The 17,205-nt window shown below is 37.1% G+C and overlaps 2 protein-coding genes across 4 annotated transcripts; one reads left to right on the top strand and one right to left on the bottom strand.

The window, feature by feature from the left end:
* The first annotated feature begins 1,062 nt into the window (after positions 1–1,062).
* NIG (NSP (nuclear shuttle protein)-interacting GTPase) lies at positions 1,063–8,239 on the top strand. Its single transcript, XM_008244377.3, has 14 exons — positions 1,063–1,338; positions 1,778–1,885; positions 2,407–2,468; positions 2,662–2,749; positions 2,859–2,920; positions 2,993–3,089; positions 3,243–3,698; positions 4,364–4,936; positions 5,030–5,191; positions 5,673–5,777; positions 5,887–5,967; positions 6,596–6,842; positions 6,952–6,997; positions 7,565–8,239. Exons 2-14 carry the CDS (start codon positions 1,787–1,789, stop codon positions 7,701–7,703), a joined length of 2,217 nt encoding a protein of 738 aa, XP_008242599.2. The 5' UTR covers positions 1,063–1,338; positions 1,778–1,786; the 3' UTR covers positions 7,704–8,239.
* A 3,493-nt stretch (positions 8,240–11,732) lies between these two features.
* LOC103340912 (uncharacterized) lies at positions 11,733–16,550 on the bottom strand. Of its 3 annotated transcripts, none has more exons than XR_016122939.1 (13): positions 16,373–16,550; positions 14,572–14,841; positions 14,407–14,480; positions 14,064–14,223; positions 13,885–13,954; positions 13,701–13,787; positions 13,402–13,573; positions 13,249–13,322; positions 12,983–13,052; positions 12,607–12,678; positions 12,398–12,526; positions 12,218–12,291; positions 11,733–12,138 (listed from the first exon to the last, which is right to left on the bottom strand). XR_016122939.1 is itself a non-coding variant. In XM_089043439.1 (13 exons), the coding sequence occupies exons 2-13, from the start codon at positions 14,738–14,740 to the stop codon at positions 12,080–12,082; spliced, it is 1,215 nt and encodes a 404-aa protein (XP_088899565.1). In that variant the 5' UTR covers positions 14,741–14,841; positions 16,373–16,550; the 3' UTR covers positions 11,733–12,079. The 3 variants fall into 3 exon arrangements, 2 of the variants coding, with proteins under 2 accessions (XP_088899565.1, XP_008242601.1); XM_089043439.1 differs by having other exon boundaries at positions 12,398–12,531; XM_008244379.2 differs by having other exon boundaries at positions 12,398–12,531; positions 13,930–13,954.
* Between the last annotated feature and the right edge of the window lie 655 nt (positions 16,551–17,205).

Genomic DNA, 17,205 nt, shown 5'->3' with positions numbered 1-17,205 from the left:
TTTTAATTTTAATTTTTATGGACCAACTAAGGTTGGTATGATATGCATGCGTAAATGAGAGAATATATGCAATAATGTGCATGTATCAGTGGCACCGCAAAGTTTGCTTAAATACTGAATTACGTACTGAACAAATCCAGAACCAGAACAGCACAACAACCATACATGGAAATGAATCCACACAATTTCGGAAAATAAAGAGAATCAGAATAATGGAAAATAGTATTAATTTTTCTACAACTAACACATCAATGATAATTTTGTATTAAAAAACAAAAATTACAAATCCGCGTTTTGTAATTTTAAATATGTGTGCCTCAGTTTCACTTGTTGAATTACATATTTATTTTTCACTGATAGATTTACATTAATGCAAATATAGGTTAGGTTAGTTGACAAAAACATGTATTTTGATTTTTTTTTTTCTTTATCAAACGATAGAAATATTATTGATAGAAGTCAAAAGGCTGAATTACAATAGCCACACAGATAACTAATCACTTAAACCCATACTTAAACTCAAATAAAGACCCAATATAGATTTTAATCGGGCACAAAATATATAATCACGCCTATCGTACACCCCTTATTAATGGGGTATAAAATATTATCACGGCTATGATACTCCTCCAATCGCGACCCTAAGAGTTCGAATCTAGTAACAAACCAATGTCACTTGGCTTTACTCTAGCGACTTTCTCACAAAAAGCTGAAAAACTCACAAAGACACGACTTGGATAAACATAATATCGATTCTTTTAGAATGAGATATCATTTTATCAAAAAATAAAAAGATAGCTCAACATTGACACACACAAAAACCTATGGTTGAAGAATTTGTGGTACAAAGTTTGTGAATAAAAAAGAAAAGTTATCAACAGCTCATGATTAAACCCCAAAAAATGTAATTGATTAATAAAAATTGCGAGGGTAAATTGACCGTTAAACATTGAGTCGCCTTGTATGACCATGGACTGTCGTTCTTCTAAAGTTGAACAAAATCTCCCGTCAATATAGGAAACGGCAGGACCATAGGGACAGGGTAAGGCCCCGTGTGTCCGATAACACCGTAAAATATCCCAATTCCTCATTCGTTCACTCTCTCTCTCCTCCTCTTTCTATCTCTAACATTTTATAGGAAGCAAAAGCACCATTTGGTGAAGCTCTGAGCTGTACAACAGCCATCGCCTACACACCCTTCAAAGATCTGCTGCCTCTCTCTCTGCGAGTTTCATAGATATACTCAAAGTGCCATAGCGTTTGGATCTCTTCGACGACGTCGTCTTCAGCTAGAGGACTGCAGAAGTAGAACAGCTTCGTCGTCTGCAGCAAATTGAGGTCAGTTCTATCTATTTCTCAAGGTTCTGTATGGACTCTAATTGGTTTTACTTGTTTTAGTGCACGTCGGCGACTCTGATTTTTCAGATCCGCTGCAGTACGTTAGTATCTAGTGTGGTCCGTTTGGTTGCTTAGAAACTGTTAGCTAAGAAAAGAAAATTTGCACTCAGTTCTTTGTTCTTGGACCTCGAGTTATCGAAGCTTTCGCTTGGATGTGTTTATCGATTTGGTTTAGTTTATGTAAGTTCACTGTTTTCTGGTATTGAAATGATTGTAAAACTTAAAAATCCGTGTTATCAAACTGGGCTTCTAGGCAATGAATTGGGGAATTAGTGATTTCGTTGTAATTTGGTAAAATGCTAGTTGCTAAGCTATCATTCATCATTGCGTCCTCTTCAAATTCATGTTTTTGGTAGTAACTGTGGCTTATAATGAACAGGAAGTCTGAATGGCTAGTCGAGTGAAGGAGGACGAGAAAAATGAACGAATTATTCGTAGCCTTCTTAAACTTCCCAAGAATCGCAGATGCATTAACTGCAACAGTCTGGTACACAATTCCTCGCATTCTTGTCCATTTATTGTTGGGTGCATTGTTTCATAGGCCACTTGTACATTTGATGATTATATTGTTTGTATGTCATGTCAAGCTATTGATATGTAACTTGAGGTGTGATATTAGCATTTTCCAGATAGAGGAATCATAATCCGCCTTCATGCAATTCTAATTTAGGACTTCTTTACTGCACTGAGAGGGCTGATTCTAGAAATGGATCGACCAAAACAATGTATCTTGTGTTCTTGTACAAGAATGCAGATCAGATAAAGTGACCATATATATGAAGCGCGGAAACTTTAGAAACAAATTAAGAACTGTAGTGCATATTTATTTCTCAAAGTTTTGTTGCTTCTTGTTAACCATTTTTGTAAAGGTGTTCTTGCATTGCAGAGTGGGAGCAATACATTGGTCATGATGATACTAATATTAGGGTTTTGAGTTCAAAGAGTGCATGTGCGTATACTTGTGTTTTGTGCTCAGGTTCATTTTTAATGTTATTTTCTACCAAGCAGGGGCCACAATATGTTTGCACGAATTTCTGGACATTTGTTTGCACAAACTGCAGTGGAATACAGTAAGTCATGATGTGCTGTGCTGCATTATTTGTTAAGAGTTATTCCTTTTCTTTCTATGTGTAGAAACAGAAGAGGGGGAGGGTGATGCAGGGGTATTTATTTAATTATTTTTCAAATATTCACTTTTAGTGTTTCATGCACACTACTTGTTGGTTTGCTTGCATTGTATTAATTACATGAAAATGTTTCCAGTCGGGAGTTCACGCACCGAGTAAAATCAGTATCAATGGCCAAATTTACTTCACAAGAAGTTAATGCCCTTCAAGAAGGGGGAAATCAGGTATTCGTATGTGTTTCTTCTGAGTTCTTAGAAATATGTGTGATTTTCTTTTTGTCTGCTGCTAATCTTCTCAATTTATCTCGGGCTCGTCTCTGCTTCCCAATTACAGCGTGCAAAGGAAATTTATCATAAAGAATTGGACCCGCAACGTAATTCCTTTCCTGACAGCAGGTTAATACTCATTTTATTCTGTTTTACTTTGATAGTAATGACTACGGTTCTGATTCAAATGTTTGCTTCCAGTAATGTTGAGAGACTTCGAGACTTTATTAAGCATGTGTATGTGGATAGAAGATATACTGGTGAGAGAAACTTGGACAAGCCTCCAAGGGCGAAAATGGTAAGCTATCCTTTATCCCAAGATACATTATTTTGAATACAAGGTGCTACCATATAGACCTAAAATCAACACACTGGTTTAGTGTATGCTTATACCATGATGAAAGTGTTTCAAATGTCTCTGGGTTTAAGTTGTAAATTGCATGTCATACAGGGTGAGAAGGAAGACTCTTATGAAAACAGAAGACTGGATTCATATCAGGGAGGCTCTCGAAGCCCACCATATGATGATACATATGAACGTCGTTACAGTGAAAGGTCTAGTCCTGGTGGAAGAAGTTATGATGGGCAAAGAAGTCCCGGATATGATATAGAAGCCCGGCAGTATAATGATTATAAGAAAAGTCCTGGTCGCCCTGAAATTGTGAATGATTGGCGTCGAGAAGATAGATTTGGAAATGGGAGGCGAAATGATGATCGCAGAATATCCGATGGAGATTCTAAGCTGGATGCTAAATCACCTGAACGACCAAGAGATCTAGATTCGTCCAGCCCCCCTATTGTACGGCCTGTTAGAGATATTTTGGGAGATAACACAATACCTCTCCGTATAATTGAACCTCCAAAAGCTAACAGTGCCAGGGCTTCTGATGGCTCTGTGCAGACACAGGTGAGTCTTTCTAAAATATTCATTTTCTAATTGAACACTTGATGGTTTAGTAATGCATTTGCCTGTATTACACCATTTTCATTAACATGTGAGGCCAAGACAACGCTTCAGCCGTTACGTGGAAGTATATATTGCGATCCCCTGCATGCCTTCAATTTGATCATCTGTACTTTCCGAACTATAGTGATCAACAGTTAGCAGGAGCATTTTTGTTGTCTAACTAATAAGTTCAGCTTTATGATTAAATTGGCTTGAACTAACAAATTCATACATTTCTGGTTTGTGTTGTGTTTTGTTACTTTGAGTTCAATTACTGCTCATTATTACCATAGACAAGTATATCATATATATGCTCTCTCTCTCTCTCTCTCTCTCTCTCTCTCTCTCAATACCTCCATTATTCCAGTTCAAGATTTTACATTTATGTATTTTTTTTCTTTTTCTTTTTCTTTTTTGTATTTTTGTTTTACTTTGCTTGACAAAGCTTATCATCATGCAACTTACCTATTCAATGTTTCACACACTTTTCCTTAATGATATATGTATTAGTTCTGTTATATAGAAGATGATTGCATGCTGTTTTGTTTGGGATTTTCATTCTATTTTTATTTTAACTTTCCCATAATAATATACTAAACTTGCTCTTGTACTGTTTTTAATTGCAGAGAACTGCGTCGTCCAGCAGCTTGGGATCCACCAATGGGAATCCAGTGGAAGTGAAACTGGAGACTTCTGGAAGTTTAATTGATTTTGATGCTGATCCTGAACCTGCTCCTGCTGCTGCAGTTCCTCAACCGCAACAAACTACTGTAGCTCAATCCTACCCACAGCCAACAAATTCAACCAATGACAATAATTGGGCCTCTTTTGATGTTGCTCCAGAAGTGAAAGCACCTCAAGCTCCTGCGAATGTGAATTCATTGGAATCTTTGCTTTCACAATTGTCGGTTTCAGCACCTGGCCCTAGTTATGTTTCTGGAGCTACAGGTAATATGGGTGCTCCCACAATTGCACCATCAAGCAGCGTGTCAACATTTTCCCCTGTTGGTGCTCCGGTTCCTGCGCCAGGATTGGCTCAAGTATTCCCAGTCAATGGTGGTAGTTTCCTTGTTAAAGATCCTACTTCCGGGCAATGGCCTACCATGCAGCATCAGCAACCTTCTTTATACTCTGCTAATGGTATTCAGCCTGCTGCTCAACAATTTATACCGTCAGTTGATGGAGCTTCAAGCAATCAGGTTGACCTTGTGGTGGTATTGTTGATTTTGTTTTTGTATTTCATTACAATTTTTTGATTTTTTCTCCTTGTTTATTGTGGGCACTTTTGGCAGCCATGGAATTTAACACACGCCCCACATGCACAAGGTCAGCCAAGTATCTCTGCACCACAAGCACAACAAGATGCCTCAAGATCTGGCCATGATGTTAGTACTATTGCATCACAACCTTCAGCTGGTGATGCAAAACCAAGTGGAAGAAGAGAACTTCCTGCGGTAATTATGTTTATTATTGGGCTTTGTCTTAATATATTAGTAAGTTGGACTTTTTGGTCTTGTAGGTCCGATTCCACTTCAACCCCTCCAATTTCAACTAGTTTACCCTATAGTTGTTAGCATTTTAAATTTACATTTTTGTCTCATTCCTTTACAGAAAATGTGAATTGTTTCACTAATTTCACCTAGCCAAATTGACCAATGTGACAAATTTGAAATTGAATGATTCTGAGGTGTAACTTCGTTTACCTTTGGACCATTTTCAATTTTTCATAAACCATTTGACAAAAATGCAAATTTGGACATGTTGAAAATGCTAGCAGACTCTATGGGTAAGTTTGTTTAAATTACAACTACAGGGACCAAAGTGCAATTGGACCTAAACTTTAACCATCTTTTTATTTATATGCATGCGTGCATGTATGTATGTATGTATGCATTTTTGCATTTCTATATTTATTTAAAGCTGAATTGATTGCAGGATATGTTCGCTATGAACTTTTCATCCTTTCCTGCACCAGTTCCTGGATGGCAAACTGGTCCTCCTCGTGCGATGGGATTTGCTATGCAATATAACACTGCAGTGGTATTTTCTCAACTCAACCTTTTAAAGATAATGAGTTGGTTCTCTTCCAAAAAATGACTTGTAAACCTTTTGTTGTTCTCTTTGCATTTGAATCTCTGTTTCTTTGTAGCCCATGCCTGTGTTTCCGCAGTCATCAAAGTCAGCAAACCCTTTTGATGTCAACAGTGAACCTCCAATACAAGCCTCAACAGTATGTGATTTCATTTCATTTCAACTTATCCTAGTTATTACATTTCTATTGTTTGTGTTAGCTTGATATACATTGTTGGCCAATTCTCTAACAAGGTAAGCTTTTAGGATCATGTGTTTGTCTAACAACTTAAGCATTCAAGATCTTGTGGTTGTCTAACAACTTAAGCTTTTAAAATCTTGTGGTTGTCTAACAACTAAGGTTTTAGAATCCTGTGGTCGTCTAACATGGCATTAGAGCTTTGGTTGTAAGAGGTCATGAGTTTGAAATCTTCAATCCTCATTTGCCACTCTTATTTGTCAGTTTGCAAGGATAGAGTCGGACTGTACCCATGTGTTCCTCTTTGTGTGTATCTGTCCGGCACTATATGTGCAGGATATGACTACATGTTGAGGGATGGTGTTAGCTTGGTATACATTGTTGGTTCGTTCCTAACGGCTTAAGTTTTTGGGTTCAATGGTTGCCTGATAAATTTGACTTAGTTTTCTCAGATCAATAACTCACCATAAAACTTGTTTTGTTAGCTGAAATTTTGGGTTTTTTCTTAACTCTACGTGTTCTTGATAACTCCTCATTTGATGCACAAATATATTTGAAGTTTCTTTGATGTGTTTTATCTGTAATGCAGTTTCCTTCTGCGGCATCCTTTCAAGCTGCCCTACCAAATGTCCAGTCTTTGTCCCCACCAGGTTTAGTGCGCACTTCCAGCCTCAATACTCCCTCATCAGCTTGGATGCCGCTCCAGTCGTCATCATATTCGTCAGTGGTGCCTCCCCAAGCACCACAATATGCATCACAAGTGCCTCCCCAGTTATCATCATATTCTTCAGCAGTGCCTCCCCAAGCACCACAATATGCATCACGAATGCCTCCAAGTAAGATGATGCTGCTTTCCTTTTTTTTCTTCTAGTAAATAATGAAAAATACTTTCTCATTCTCCCTTTTGTTGGCAATGAGTGCTGAATTGTGGTTTGATAATCTCAGGAGCCTACATGGTGCAACAAGTTCCGAGTAGCATGCCACCTTCCGGGTAACCATAAATTTTGGGTTTTTTCTTTTAAATATTTTCTTACTATATATTCAATAACATTAAACGCAAGTAAATTCTCTGAGTATGCTTATTTTTTCTTCGGTTTTTCTTTTGTACCCGATATTACCCTAGATTGGAGGTAAGTTAGGGGCTATTGGCATAGTGTCATGACAAGTAAAGCCCTCCAGTTAATTTCCTTAAGGTTCTTCTATATTGTTTGATAGAATTGGGGTTAATTTTACTGGCCGTCACATGATGTGGTTATAGCTAGGTAGCTACACGTCTCTTTCAGAGGGCAGGTTCCAAGTTCAATCCTCATCCTGGAGTTTTGTAACTGATCATTTTTTGTTTTCCTTTTTACTGGCTGTCCCCCATGGTTTCACCAATGCGGGTGTTACAACATGATTGGAACCTCAAATATTCTTGCATTTCTGATAAATAAGTTCTGCATGTGTTCTGTCCTTTACCCCAAACAAAAAAATTATGCATGTGTACAGAGTAATTTATGCATTTAGATGAAGTGATCTGTTGATAGTGGTTTCCCTTACATAATCGTTATGCTTGTAGGTATCAAGGAGCAGTGGGCTTTGGCAGCGAGGGTTCTGCTTTTGCTTCATTAAATACAGATCAACAGCAGATAGGTAGATTCTCAGCTCCTGCTACCCCAAATCCTTACTCGTCGGCTGGAGGAAATCCATTTGGGTAGATCCAAAGAACAAGGTGTCTCTAATCCCATTTAGGGTAAGCATCATCTTGTTGCTGCTGCTGCCCGTCGAATTGCCGGGTGGAAAGTATTGGTTTCTATCTTGGTAGATTTTAAGTTATCTGATGCTGCCTGAAGAGTTATTTGGATCATCATCCCCTGGGTCAAGAGTCAGAAGGTCAACGTCAGTCATGTACAATTTGTTTGCTGTTGTAAGAAAGTGAGAAAAAGAGTATATAGTTGAAAGGGGGATAAAGTGGTAGAGTTGCCTGCTTCAATGGGGACCCTAGGTATCTATTTTTCGCCCAGCCAAGCCATTCTATTGGGTGATCTACGAGTTTAATTATTTTTTTGTTTTAGCTGCCCCTTGTAGTTCTTTTTTTTTCCATTTTTTTTTTCCTGGTATGTTGTATGATTTTGCAATCTCTTCATTTGTGTTGTGAGCTCCTTGAGTTTATGGAAGTTGATGAAACAGTAACAATGGTTTTACAGTGAAATGCAGTTTGTATGTTAATACGATCAGATGATTTTCTGTGATACGTATGATTTTACGGTCTTTGCCTTAGTGCCTAATTTCCAATAATGTTGCAGCCTCAAGCTAAATATGTCTTGAATTGCGAAAGGACCCTTTGGTAATCTGCCAATAGCTTTGATTGAGACAAACGATGTCGATAGATTCGTGAATAAGGCTAAATAAACACTCTCGTTTTTACCCTACTAGGTAAGGGCATTATTGGGTTTTGGCTTTTTATTTGTGCTTTGCTTTCAGTCACTCGAAGCAAACCGAATAATACAGCCTTCATGTTAACGTTTCCGAGTGTGAAAAGCTTCTCGAGTGTTCAAAGCCAACCTAACCTCCTCTTCAGGAGCGCCTTTCTTCTTCTCCTCCTCTCTACATTCCACTGACATGGACTCGAAATCACAAACTACAAGATTCTCGAGCGGGTCGGATCTGGATCCTACTCCGAACCATCGGGGCATGTCTTATGTTATAATTGTCTTATTAATTAGTTTGTGTTGGAAATATGAGTGCTAAATTGCTATAAAATAAATACTGGACATAAATAAGATTTTTACAAAAAGAGAATTGAATTAGAATAATCTTAATTGAGTCGAGACAAGTGTCGGACACTTTGACCTTAATACGAATTACGCCCCACATTGGTGTTTATGGTTCACTAGTGTTTGCCTCCCAGAATACGACTCCCCTCCTTGTGAAAGAAGCACTGCAATTCACAAAGAACTTTGAACTAAATTATGCAGGAACCTTTCTTTATGAAAACTCTAATGCTCTCTATATATGAAAGTCTGTATGTAGAGAATTAAATTGAATGAATAAAATTGCAGGAGGATTGCTCTATTTATAGATTATGAAATACCCTTTCCAAAAAAAGTATCCCAATCTGAAAAGGCAAACAATGCATCCATTGGTCTGAAAAATTGTCATCCCAAACAATGCATCCCTTGGTTTGAAGAGTTGTCACCCCCCAATTGAAGATGTCTTTAACCCAATGAATTTTATTAATTTCCATTCAAATAGGAAAATTAATTTTAGTTAATATTAAATTTCCAACAATCCCCCACATGAATGGAAATTGACTCAACAACATGCAAACAAAAAATGAAGACACTAGATAGAGTCCCTATTAGAAGAATACTGCAACTGGATAGGTAGCTTTTGGCCTTGAACCTTCCATAGTGGAATACTATTGGATTTACTTGGCTAATCAGTGAACGTGATATCTTGAACTGTTCAGCCGTTTGTGTAAACCCAGACAATAGCACTCACACAACACCCTTCTAAACATATCTGGTTCGATCGGTTGTGCTCGTTTTGGCCCTGAGCAATTCCTAGTATTCATGAGAGCTTTAGAGAATTCAAGCCTTAAAAAATTCTCATAGAAACGGTCTTATTTCACACTCACATAGGTGACTTTCTATTAAGAGTATCATGCACTACCCCACTAGGATTTCCAAGCTATAGGAATCATTAAAATCAAAGATTACCCTAAAACACGCTACATGCAGCACTGTTTCATCATAGGACATGGGTAGGAGATGTAATCTCAGCAGTGCTACTACTTAGTCATCCATAATCTGGTTGTCCCTTTTGAACCTAGATCTTGGGATCTCCAATCAGCTAGGTTGGGTATCCACTATGGAAACTTTAAATATTTAGGCTTATACTCCCATTCCCCTCGATGATCAACTAACTCTCTAGTCTGACCTTTAAACATTGGATCCATTAGGTTGACTATTTTTGTAATATATTGCCATCATAATTTCATATATGGAAATAAATTTCATTCAAGAGTAGTTGAGCGTTTAATTTATTTTGTTTCTGCCAACTGAGTAACCTTCTAATACTCAGTTAGACACCCCCATATTTGTGGTACTTATAGGAAGGTCTCTAGCCTTCTCATACCTTGTATAAGAGAAATTTAAACTCTTATGAACACCAAAGCCTCTCTCCACAAAAAACGTGGTGCTAGAAAACTTCCATTTTCTCTGTTAGGAAATAGAATTCCAAATTTTCCTTTATGTCTGTTTTTGTTGGGACTTACTAAGTAATTTGCTTTGCCAACTTTTCGGTAGACTTTCCCCACATTTAAGGTATTTGTAGGGTCTTCAACCTTTTTATACCTTAAAATAAACGTTACTCGTCTCTTTTAAAGAGCAAATTACTTTTCCATTCTTACACAAATATAAGATTACAAAGATAGTTAAGCCACCCCCACATTTCTCTCAAAATTGTGGTTGCTATTAAACTACCAATGAATTTTCATACATTAAGAACTTTGCAAATTACGTCTAGTGCAATTTTGCAATAGTCCCCACAATTTCGATTCTCATGAGTTCCATTTAATGGAAATTGTGATGGATTCCTTCATTCAATCCATTATAGTTTGAAGCTTCACAATTAGAAACAATTCTTTAAAAAATAGGCCTTAGCCCCCACATTTCAGTTGTAGTCTTACCAAGATAGAAATACACCACGTTCCGGTCATCTCAATTCTCAACACTTAACTCGGAAGTATTTTTCAATTGTGTTTGTCAAATTTAGACAACACACTGACTTGCTTTCCCTTCTTCAGAAAAATTTGCAAAGCCAAATTTATGCAATCTTTCTATATGGAATCTAATATGCCAATTGCATATCTGAATATTAACCCAAAGGTTCATATATACAATTATGTAAACATAAACATCTCTCTTCTCTAAACAAGAACAACGGTTTTCATGCCGTTTCCTTCTTGTTTGCAAATTGCAATAGTAACAAAACATACATGCATGCATGATTTCTTCATTTTTTTTTTTAAAACACAGACAAATATCTGTAAACAAACTTTCAAAATGATCTTATACTCATCACGGGAAGTGCATAGAAAATTCTTTGAGAAAAACTGAAATTCTCAAAGTGATCTTATGCTAATCAAGTGTTCTACATGCATGTGCAGTTAGAATTTCTAAAATGAAATCTGAAATACTCAAGGCAGAATGATGTCATGCAATAATATGGATAACAGTCCCATGATACTTACAATTTAAATATATGGGAAACGAGTCTCAATTATTCAAACAGACCCCAACGATTAACAAAATAGTTAACTTGTTCAACGAGATGGGACCACGTGCCCTCATCCTCAAAGTCAATCTGAAAGTTATATCAATTGTGCTATTATGTCATAGTGTCCAACACTTTAAGGTCAAAGTGTCCAACACTTGCCTCAACTCAATTAAAGTTCTTCTAATTCAATTCTTCTTTTGTAAAAATCTGATTTATGTGCAGTATTTATTTTGTTTATTTTATAGCAATTTAGCACTCATATTTCCAACAATTTGTTCTAGTTTAACATGTTTAAATAATTAGTATGTGAGATAATTTGATCAGTTTATTACATTTGTTGTATTAAAGTTGTCATAAATTTTTTTATAAAAAAATCGTCTAATCAAATGTTCGAAGAATGGAAACAAAATGATACAACCATGCACCAAACCATGGACCTCAAAAGGAAAACAAGAAGCTCAGTATCATCTAAAACCTTCACTTAAAGACATTTGCTTTTCAGTATTGTAACATTTAACAAGATGCTACATTCTTCTACCATACAGGGAATGGATTTTCTCACACTATATGCACGAGTGTTATGAATTCACAACACTAGGTATCTGGGTAACTTGTATGCTCTTTTTTTATACCTCCTTAACTTTTTACTAGGCCCTTAGATTAGAGGAAGGTGGAGCTGTCCATGACCTGAGGCTCTTCTTGAGTATGCAAATAGTTTCTAACTTTCGATCCTCTCTTTGCCAAGGCTTAGACATTCCCACATGTACAACGGTTGATGAATGAGGCAGACGTGAAACAAATTTGTTTTAACTTATGCAGATTCCGCCGTTTGTCTGCTCTTCCATATGATTGGAGCAACCAGCATCCATACTGCAAAACAGAAAGTTCCTCTCAGAAACAACAATTTCCACATGACATCCAAAACTCAAATGCAGAATCTTATACTCACAATACACGCAGACAGCGATCCACTCGTTCACAATCCTCACCCATGTGCTGGCCCATCCCACATCAATTGTAAACCTGCAGAAGGGGAGCAACTTATTGAGGAGCCAAGAAAGAAGAAGGGTGTTCAATTTATTCACGAAGATGTAAATTAATAGCGAAGTCACAAGACAGGAGAAAATACTTTTTCATGGATTGATGAGTATTCCAACCAATCAACAGCATTGCAAAGTACATTGCTCCTGTGGCAAAAACGAAATGGAAGAAGCCATAACCATATGGAACATCATCCTCGGATTCTGTCTCGTCCTTCCTGAACTGCAGATACTGTCAGGTGCATTTTAAGGGAGCTATAAATGACCAATTAGAGGTTATTCAGGCAGTCGAGCAAACCTGAAAGCATTTAGAATCTATCCCCGTTGAGAATGTTGCAATAACCATCGCAAGTACGGCAATGACAAAGCTCTGTCAACAAATGAGTCATTGTCACATTTTGGTGTGGGAGACAAGAAAGAGATGAAAGTTTGCAATGCAAGCTGTGTAAACTCAAAAGTTTCTGCAGGACCTGTTGTTGGTCATTCCAATACATATAACAGAAGTTCTAAACCTTATGTGGTGCTATTAATGAAGACTACATACATGTTAGCGTTTATAATTCATTGTCTTCTTTGTTTAGATTCAAGATAATATCAGTAAGGGGTGAGACATAGAAGTAGCAGATTTAATATGCATTTAGAATTTATATGAACATCATTAAGTAGAGTATTACTATGATGGTGAGCCAATCTGTTTTGTTTGAAGCTTCTGCCTTCCTGTTGCAACTTTCCCCTGTTGGCTCACTGCGAGTTAAAGCAAACAAATTTTGATGATAGATATTCTTTGAAAGAAATATATCAACCAAACTCATAGGCAGGTATAGACTTCATTCGAAGTCAATACACATCACTTGATTGGAGGCTCAAAAAAGTGAAGGAAGCATGGCATATCATCCAACAAGAATTTAAGTGCAGAAGGAGAAGAGATTAAAAACCCTACCTTCTAATGGCAAACCAGCAGATGAATACTATATAGAGCCCCATGAGCCCTGGAGTCAAAATGCCAGCATTCACCTATTTCAGGTGGAAGTTAGCAAGCAAACCAGATTAGAACAAGAATGAAGTAGAAGGCAAGGTGATAACCAGAACTTACTTTCGGGTGGAGAGAGACACTGGTCATGAGTTGTAGAAGTACTAATGTCCAGGTAATGAAGAAAATGTTGAGGAGGCAAGATGGTTCTGGTGCATACCATATGTACATCAATATGATCCCCGTTAAGCATAAAACATATGCGGTAGTTGCAAGTAGCATGATATGAATTTGGCTGCAGTGAAAACCTAAATTTAAATTAGCTGCAAAATCCAAGTAATGAATATGGCTAGTAGCTACATGGAATTTGTTTTCAATACCCAAACAAGCAGAGACCTGAGTTAGTTTAAACAAAGTCTTACCATCTTTCTGATTTGGAAGACTGACAGCAATCGTTCAGCCATGTAATGAAACTTATTATGCTTATTAGCTGAATCAGGAGAAATACCCTGATAAACAATACAATACTAAAACTTGTTAAAACAAGACTACGATTTTTAGTTTGTCTCCAACTTCAGGAAACACATTTCAAAAGAAAAAATTTACATGTTAAAGACAGGAATTAAAATTAATAAAAGGATATAATGATACCCGGCACCAAAATGCGCAATCTCCCCTGCCAAAAGATTTGTATTAGTGACAAGAAATTGGATATTTTCGAAATGAAATTAAAATGAAGAAAGAAAAAACAGTTTGAGGTTTTTGGGAAATGGGATTATACTAACCATAGAGCTGAATGATTGCAGCAGGAAGCAAAAAGGGAATAATAATGAAAGTAACCCAGAGGACAATCTTGGCAGACCACCATCCAGATTGCCATGAATCTCTAGGCTCCTTCAACTTTGATGCACCAGCCGTCGAAAGAAACATTGTGAAATAAAACATCTGATCAAGTATTAAGGCCTAGTTTACTTTAATCCATTCGGAGACAAAACAGCAAAAATTAACGAACAGTTACACAAAAGGTCAAGAAGAGTGATATAGCAAGTTTGGAATTTATATTGAAACCCTTCAAAGACTGATACTTTTTGGCAGGAAATTTCAAGAAAGCATAGCAGAGAAGGATACAAAGCATGCCAAGCTGACACGCAGAACCCCTTGTGCACCCAAACAATCTTTCACACCATGGCATCCTTTTAATCCTGAACTCACACTCACAGCAGCAGCCAAGAGGTGTTAATAAAAATGTAGAGCATGATATGAAGGAAAGGAGCAGAGAAGAGCAATTCTTACTTTCCATCTCCGTCAACACGTTGCGTCCATAATCCCGGACGGCCCATGCCAGAAGATTTGCTATTAAGAACATAAAGCCGTAGACATATCTGGCCATCCAAGGATTGGAGCCATTGCGGAATTGGCTGAGCCATGACTTAAACTGGAGTTTTGCATAACCGCTCTCCATTTCTACTCCATTCAGGCTCTCTTGTTCTTCACATAAATCATCAGTTTAGCAAAACAACCAGTTGGGTTTTTCTCTGTGTCACTCTCAGTTTCTGTCTTCCCCTGCACAGTTGAAAAATACCACCCCAAAAAAAAGGGTCACATGCATCATAGGAGCAGATACAGTTACCTAAGCGTCAAAACTGACCATTGAAATGTTGGGCTCAAATCTCAGCAAGTATTAGCAACTTGGGTTGTGATTGTGAGTCATCACAGATTCTGTCCAGCCCAAAAATGTAAAACACATACCTTTTCCCACCCCATCTTTCTATTCTATATATAAGTAAAACACTATATCATCACAATACTTGTGCTGTGCACAAATTCCTGCCCAAAAGAAGCAGCTTGTGCACAAAGTTTGCAAACACTCAAACCCTTTTATTGATAAACATTATGCTTGAGGTGGTTGGTTTGTTCAGTTTTGCTTTTTGGAATGAAAACATTCTCAACGTCTCAAAGAAAGTGATCACAAAATATTTAACTGTGATCCCTTTTCCAGTTGAGTTGCTGCCCAAAAGGAGCATAACAACACAAACGTGTATTGTACGACAAGAATTGTATAGTTGATGAGAGAGAGAGAGCTGAAGAGCATATTATTCTCCTAGTTGATTGATAATGGAGCCTGATTCTTTGCACAACAGTTCAAATCAAACCAATGCAGAAGCATAGAATAGAAGCAAGCACACACGCCAAATGGCTCTCTGCTTGAGGCTTTTAGTTTTAGACGACTTGTTTAGAGAGAGAGAGAGAGAGAGAGAGAGAGAGAGCTTTATGATTGGACCCCACAAGTTCAGACTTTTTGATGAAGCAGAAAAAAAAGAAAGAATCTTTCATTTCGTTGATTTGTTGCTCCACTCCCGGGGGTAGGTGACGTGTTAGTCCAAGCTATCAGAATTTTTTTTCGTTTTGGTTTCTTTGCCTTTTTGTTTATTAATGTATTGTTTTATATTATTAACTAAAAGACCATTTCTTCCAGTTCAAGTGTTCTCTGTGCTTGAATATCTTCCCTTCCACACTGAACTCCAGAACTTACTCTAGGACGATTATACCCTCAAACGCTATGCTAGCTCAGTCTTTTCTTTTTCTTTTTCTTTTTGTTGTTATACCCAAATAAATCTAGGTCCTAAAAAGATAAAGAGCTAATATAAATATTTTGCTTTAGGCTGTGTCCAAAGAGCACAACAAAAAGGAAGACAACCCAGGAGAAGGCAAAGGGGACTAGTCCCAGAAAATAATATATGAAAACAATTGACTTTACTCTTTGCTTGGTCGTTGAGAAAAATACAGAGACAAGATCAAGCATTTACGCCTACGGTACCCTAGTGATCATCGGAACTATGCTAAATAAAAAGCTTCTCTTGGGATTTGCAGTACAAAATGAACAGACAAAAAGAAACTGAAAATGTAATCAAAGAATCAAATTTGAGCAAACACCCAGGTACAAATCAATCACACACACACACACAACAAGAAAAGATTCAGTCTTTGACTAGCTAGAACAACTTACGGAAATCAAAACAAAAAGGCCGTCGAGAAAATAAGACAGAAATTACAGAAATTGAAGGTTTGTTTTTGAATGAATGAGAGAAAGTACCTGAGAAAGAAAGAGTGGGAGACGAAGGTGGCAAAGTGGCAATGCGCAAATGGACGTACGACAGAACAAAGCAGGACCTCTGAGACTCTCTCTCTGTTTTCTGTGTGTTTCAAAGTCTCTACGACAAACACAGAGAGAGAGAGAGAGAGAGAGAGAGAGAGAGGGAAATTACTAAATAGATGCAGAGAAAGCGAAAGGGATAGAGAGAGATATATATACTGAATGCTTTGGCTTTGAGTAGGTTTTGCTTTGCCTTGTTTCCTTCCTTTCTTTCTTTTTCCCGCCGTAAAGCTTTTACTGTCTACTCCGCTTCTCAGTCGTATCGTATCTTTCAAGGTATAAAAACAATTGCGTTACGCATTAAGACAAAAACAAACACTCATCCAAACTACTTTTCACCTCTTCTTTATTTCTGTTTGCCGCAGAAAAGATTAAAATGATGGGTAATTAATGCACTCATTAATCCTGATTAGGTTTAGTCCACGCCAAACAGATTTGGTACATGCCTAACATAATTATGTTTTAGTTATAATGGTGGCCATGAATCATGATCATACCCTCTGTTTTTCCCAAAAAATACAAACCGTATGTTCTTTTCATCTTTTCCGTAAACTCATGAATAAGTATTTGGAATAACGACGTGCCAACAACAGTTTAATATTTATTTATAAATTCTCCAAATCAAAATTAATAATAATAATATGTTGATTGTTTTAATTAATTACAATCAGATGAGATTTGTTTTTTAATTAAGTAAAAATTATAAGATTGTTTTTAATTAACAAAATAATCGTTGCAAACCAGACGGACGACGATAATATCTAACGGAATAT

This window comes from Prunus mume, linkage group LG8, assembly GCF_029339155.1.
Source record: "Prunus mume cultivar Tortuosa linkage group LG8, ASM2933915v1, whole genome shotgun sequence".
Taxonomy (NCBI): Eukaryota; Viridiplantae; Streptophyta; class Magnoliopsida; order Rosales; family Rosaceae; genus Prunus; species Prunus mume.
This window is presented reverse-complemented; position numbering and strand designations above follow the sequence as displayed.

Coding starts and splice junctions, on each gene's coding strand:
- LOC103340912 (XM_089043439.1), bottom strand. CDS start 14,740: ATGGAGAGCGGTTATGCAAAACTCCAGTTTAAGTCATGGCTCAGCCAA. Junction 14,224..14,406: donor GTGTCAGCTTGGCATGCTTT/GTATCCTTCTCT, acceptor ATACTTGATCAG/ATGTTTTATTTCACAATGTT. Junction 13,955..14,063: donor TGCAATCATTCAGCTCTATG/GTTAGTATAATC, acceptor ATCTTTTGGCAG/GGGAGATTGCGCATTTTGGT.
- NIG (XM_008244377.3), top strand. CDS start 1,787: ATGGCTAGTCGAGTGAAGGAGGACGAGAAAAATGAACGAATTATTCGT. Junction 5,778..5,886: donor TGCAATATAACACTGCAGTG/GTATTTTCTCAA, acceptor GTTTCTTTGTAG/CCCATGCCTGTGTTTCCGCA. Junction 5,968..6,595: donor CTCCAATACAAGCCTCAACA/GTATGTGATTTC, acceptor TCTGTAATGCAG/TTTCCTTCTGCGGCATCCTT.